The sequence below is a fragment of the Pseudophryne corroboree genome, chromosome 3 (assembly GCF_028390025.1).
Source record: "Pseudophryne corroboree isolate aPseCor3 chromosome 3, aPseCor3.hap2, whole genome shotgun sequence".
In the NCBI taxonomy this organism is placed as follows: Eukaryota; Metazoa; Chordata; class Amphibia; order Anura; family Myobatrachidae; genus Pseudophryne; species Pseudophryne corroboree.
In genome coordinates this window covers 586,121,378-586,127,377 of record NC_086446.1, presented here as the reverse complement: position 1 = coordinate 586,127,377, position 6,000 = coordinate 586,121,378, and the positions used below count along the sequence as shown (strand labels likewise).

The 6,000-nt window shown below is 40.7% G+C and overlaps 1 protein-coding gene across 3 annotated transcripts in view; it reads left to right on the top strand.

Moving 5' to 3' along the window:
- Window positions 1-2,220: 2,220 nt before the first annotated feature.
- ADAMTS14 (ADAM metallopeptidase with thrombospondin type 1 motif 14) overlaps window positions 2,221-6,000 on the top strand; it is a 363,846-nt gene continuing 360,066 nt past the window's right edge. For 2 of the 3 annotated variants that reach the window (XM_063961436.1, XM_063961435.1), the window contains exons 1-2: window positions 2,221-2,744; window positions 3,832-4,229. In XM_063961436.1, coding sequence (XP_063817506.1) covers window positions 2,660-2,744; window positions 3,832-4,229 — 483 coding nt within the window. In that variant the 5' untranslated portion in view covers window positions 2,221-2,659. Of the gene's footprint in view, window positions 2,745-3,831; window positions 4,230-6,000 lie in introns of those variants that run through there. The other variant, XM_063961437.1, reaches the window with a different exon arrangement.

Here is a 6,000-nt window from a genome sequence, read left to right as displayed (position 1 = left end):
CAGAGCTACAGCATTAATCTGTGGAGAAAGGAGAACCTTCCAGAAGGACAGCCATCTTTGCAGCAATCCACCAATTAGGCCTGTATGGTAGAGTCGCCAGACGGAAGTCACTCCTTAGTAAAAAGCACATGGCAGCCTGCCTAGAGTTTGCCAAAATGCACCTGAAGGACTCTCAGACCATGAAAAACAAAATTCTCTGGTCTGATGAGACAAAGATTGAACTCTTTGGCGTGAGTGCCAGGTGTCATGTTTGGAGGAAACCAGGCACCGCTCATCACCAGGCCAATTCCTACGGTGAAGCATGGTGGTGGTGTTTTTCAGCGTTAGGAACTTGGAGACTAGTCAGGACAGAGTAAAAGATGAATGCAGCAATGTACAGAGACATCATGGAAACCTGCTCCAGAGCGCTCTTGACCTCAGACTGGGGCGATGGTTCATCTTTCAGCAGGACAACGACCCTAAGGACACAGCCAAGATATCAAAGGAGTGGCTTCAGGACAACTCTGTGAATGTTCTTGAGTGGCCCAGCCATAGCCCAGATTTGAATCCGATTGGACATCTCTGGAGAGATCTGAAAATGGCTGTGCACCGACGCTTTTCATCCAACCTGATGGAGCTTGAGAGGTGCTGCAAAGAGGAATGGGAGAAACTGCCCAAAGATTGGTGTGCCAAGCTTGTGGCATCATATTCAAAATTCCTTGAAGCTGTAGTTGCTGCCAAAGGTGCATCAACAAAGTATTGAGCAAAGGCTGTGAATACTTATGTACATGTGAGTTCTAAGTTTTTTATTTTTAATAAATTTGCAAAAATCTCAAAAACACTTTTTTCACATTGTCATTATGGGGTATTGTGTGTAGAATTTTGAGGGAAAAATTAATTTATTCCAGTTTGGAATAAGGCTGTAACATAACAAAATGTGGAGAAAGTGAAGCGCTGTGAATAATTTCCAGATGCACTGTACAGCCATGCTTTAACCTTCTATGTAAACGACTATGGTACCAGGACCTTGGACATTCTATGGCAGATGTACTAAGCCTTGAAGACAGATAAAGGGGTCTATTTACTAAACCTTGGAGAGAGATACAGTGGAGGGAGATAAAGTACCAGCCATTCAGCTCCTTGCTGCCATGTTACAGGTTGTGTTTGAAAAATGACAGGAGCTGGTTGGTTGGTAGTTTATCTCTCTTCACTTTATCTCTCTCCAAGGCTTAGTACATCTAGCCCATTGACTGCTGTGGTTTGGTGTGGAGGGAGGTTGTGTGTGTGTATTTAAAGATCACTAGGATTAGAAGTTCCAGGCAGTGCATATGTCATTTTGTGGCATTCTGGGATTACGCCAAGTATGTAAAAGTAAGTACTGTATGGGAAGAACTATAGAAAAGCGTTTTGTTTTTTGTTTGTTTTTTTACAGTTCTCTTAACACAGTTTAATTGACTATCAATTTGATATAGTTACGTGTTATGTGGGCATTTTGCGTGTGGTGTCTCAACTAGTAAAAGAAACAAAAATAAAATAATCCAAAAAGGGACCCCCGTCTTTCCAGTAGTAAACTGAGGATCAATGTATTTTCCTGGTGTGTAGCATTCTGTGGTTTGTCCAGTCATCTCAGTCCCAAAATCCAGGAGCAGGGGAATACATTGAATAAAGTTGCACTTGGCATATACAACATTTTCCTAGTTTTGGGAAGAAACATTGACATTAATGATACTGGTCACTGAACTAAAAATGTACAAATTAATTACAAAGACTCACAAATCCAAAATCAACAGCCACATTTGTAATCTGCACTATACAGCTGATAAAGATATTATTGATCTGGGAATTATAATTAGGCTGTTCAATGCAGATCTGACATCACTGTATCGTACTACAAAATAATAGTAGTAATAATAATAATAATATATATAATAATAATATACATACACACACACACACACACACACACACACACACACACACACACACACACACACACACACACACACACACACACACATATATATAATATAGTGGTGTCTTTTTCCTAGTAGAAACACTGAGCCTATTATTACAGTGCACATAGAACCATTCTCTTTTTTTTTACCATTCCACAGTGGCAGGCACAGTAGAGTTTCACATGTCACAGATTTGGGAGACCCCCTCTCTCCAGAGGAGGGACAGAGGGAACCCAGGGTGTGTCTGCACTACAATGTTACAGATGATGTCAGTACTTGCATCCTCTGGCTGGGGCTGCAATGTACTCTGAAAATCCAGACCTCCCTCCCTTTTTCACTCTCTTTCTCTCCTCCTCCCTTCTTTCTTTTGCTTTCCTAAATGGATGGGGCTTCTCCTGGATAGGCACAGTTCATAAAGGTCCAAAAAGACTGTATCAAAGCCTCACTGAAGTCTCTCCCCCACCACTCCAGAGTGTGCCTCTCCTGATCTGTCAATCTGCAGTACTGCAACAGGAGGAGAGCAGACTGTTAAACGCCTGGCTGCCTGGACAAAATCCTGCAAGATCCTTCTCTCTCTTTCACACTAAATGCCCGGCTAACTGAGCAAAGTAGGAAATCTCCAAAGAAGAAGGATAAAAGCTGCTGAACCAGCTATATTGGATACCATATCATTCTGCTGCTTCTTGTCTGGAAACCTGTACAAACTCCTGTCCAAGCTGTACCCAATGGATTTTCTCCACATGTATGGGATTGTTTCTTGCTTTTTCACCTCTCTCTACTGGCTGACTGTAGATGCATTTATTTCTAAAGGTATGACTTCCTAGAAGTTCCCTTCTGCTGCTCCTAAAACTGATCTGATGAAGTCTTTCATTTAGGGTAAAACAGTTTATCCTTTTGAATGGCAGGTGCTCTATTAAAACAATGAATGAACCGCTATTGAAGTATAGTTTCACAATTTGTAAGCTGCAAAAGAGATTCCTACATTATTATTTTGTGTTATTTTTTGCTTTGCTTAATTGCAAGTAACTGCACTTTGTTTTACTGTGTGCTATGTATGCCTGATTACATAAGCAGTCAGTAGTTTATCTAACACAAAACTCACTAGCTGGAGAATGTTAGACTTCACTACAGTGACCTCGCTCACTGGCCCCTGTCCTGTCAGTGGAACTTTTGCCATGTGTCTAGTGTTAAAGAAACATCCTAATATTCCAGACCTTTTGGTGTGTTAAATAGACAATCTGTGTAAATGTACATAACCCAACCTGGCTGCTGGTCACTGCATGAAATGTACAGATGGGTCGGCTAGTCTGTGGTAGCATACTCCATTCCTGTGCAGTTGTATGCTGATTTATGTATACATCTTGAAAGTGAATGTGATCAGATATGTTGTTGCCAAATGTCCTTCTCTTGGAGGAGACTGCCAACTTGGATGTTACCCAATGAGTGTTACTTGCAGAGTAAAACATAGGTGTGTTTGTTTTGACAGGTGTCAATAAACTTGCTCCATCCAGATGAGGCTGCAAGTTGCTCGATCCTCCTGGCAGGGAAAGTGTAATGAGAGTATGCAGCTGGGAAAGCTAGAAATCTTTAGAATACAGACTGAGGCCAATGTGTAACAATAGTGATCTGCTCTGTCTGACCGTATGTTAGCATACAACCACTGTTCTGTATACAAGTCCCATTATGTTCCCGACAACCTTAGCAATATGTACTTTTAGGACAAATGTGTTTGGTGCATGAACTAGACCACTGGCTGATCGTGATTACATGTTTTCATTGCCCATTGTACAATATTTGTAGCCCAAATGTCCATTGATCATATGTGTAAGTAACACTGCTCAGATGATGTAGGTCATTGTTTCTAAAGCCTTATATAGCTTTTATTTATTCCCAATAGAAAACCTCTCTGGAAAGCTAAGTGAATATGGTGTGATTGTCCCATTCAGTACAGATCATCTAGGACAATATCTTTCCCACATGGTGTCTGCTGCAGGAAGTAGGAGAGGTGGACTGACCTTAAAGCACCCTGGGCAGAGGTTGGCCCGAAGTGTCCTTGATCCACCAACAACCCAGTCAGATGATAGGTGCTTGTATTTCAATGTCACGGTCTTTGGTGAGCAGCTACATCTGCGCCTGAAGCCCAACAGACGTCTGGTTTCCCACGAGGCTACTGTTGAGTGGCAGGAGGATTTAAAGGAGATTTCTCATGACTCAATAAATGCTGATTGTGTGTATACAGGAGACATCACTGATATGCCAGGAGGAACTGTGGCCATCAGTAACTGTGATGGACTGGTAAGTCAAGGAGTGTTACCTATAGTTGTATTCTAAAACTTCTGTTTATATGCACTAAAATGTCATGACATACAGTAGCAAGCTTGATGCGTTGAATCTAGTCTCTGTACCTACGTTGGACCTATTTTGTTCCATTTCTTACAAGCAGTGGTAATCACATAAGGATTGTAAGAAAGTCCATATACAAGTATATTATTTTCCTTATAGCACGTGCATATTTTTCCATTTTCTAACCATTCTCTAATGAGTACAAGAGCTGAGATACATAAAATTAGTATTTTGTTGTCCTAGCTAAATGTTCTTCTGAACGGAACAGCTCCCGTAGTTTTGTATTCTAGTTCTACTAAGGACATCATGTAATACTGTAGCTCAGAGAGCATCAGTTCAACTTATGCCAAAAATATACTTGTTCATGTTGGAGTGCGGTTATTTCTAGCAGTGGAAGAAGAGGTATGTGCAACACTACTGGCTCCTCTAGTGTTTCTGAAAATAATACTACAGTGTTCTTGGACTTGCTTGTTTGTATGTGCACATGGCATTGACATGTCCTGTCTACTTTCTCTCCTAGACAAACCACATCTGGTTAATTAATTCCCACATCTATCTCTTCTGGTTCATTAATCCAGTTTCATTGGACAGTTTCAGTAATGATAGGAAAATGAAGATAGAACTGTAAATATTGTGTATGCAGCTGTTTTGGCTGGTGGTTCTGTGTGACTCGTGCATGGAGGCTGGCAGATGAAATGTATCATGAGAGTACTATAGGAAACTTGGCAGAACTGGGAGATCTGGATAAGATTTGTAACATTGTATTCCCCTTCTACTTCAGAAATATGTATACATCCAGCAACTTCATGTTTAGCATGGTCAGATATGCAAATTAGCCACGTGTTGTTATAGTTCTGAATGAGATCCAGCTTCAGTGGAATTTAAAGATGACTAATTCTTGACTCAGTTAAACCACACCTCAGCATACACATATGTTCAACATTATACATGCATCAGTGAAGTTATTTCATGTCCATTGAGGCTATCTGCATTATGCACGCTTTATATCATTCATGTTATTTATACAGTAGAAATGGCACTTTTCTCTGAGTATTCGCTAGCCATAGATTTGCAAAACTTTGCTCGTTCAGGACCATAAGTTACAACATGCTTAGAATATGTCTGTAACTACAGACAACTTGCATGAAGTTTGAGTGACCTCCAATGACCTCATGAATGCCAGTAACACGATTGCATGTTATACTTTTGTACATGTCTCACTACTAGTGTTTGAACACTTATTTCTCTTGTGAGGTGTTGGCAAAAGATCCGCAAACTGTTTCAGTGCTTGGCAATTTTTAAAATGTATGGAATCGTTTTAGCTTTCAACACCATTAGCATTTTGGGGCTTATTAATAATGTTGTGCTTCAGCTATGTTGCTCTAAGGGGTCAATGTACTAAGCCTTGGAGAGAGATGAGGTGGATGTAGATAAAGTACTAGCGAATCAGGTACTAGCTTCCATGTTACAGGATGTAATTGAAAAATGGCAGTTGGTAGCTGATTGGTTGGTACTTTATCTCTCCCCTTTTTATCTCTCTCCAAAGTTTAGTAAATAGACTCCTAAATCTGTAAGCTGTTTGGGAAGAGATAAAGTGGACGGAGATAGAGGGCAGGATGCACTAATGGGAAAATGCGGTAAAAACACAATTCTCTGGATTTTCCGGCATTTTCTGTATGCACTAACCACCGGTCGCCAGTTTTACGATGCAGACGGTAACAGC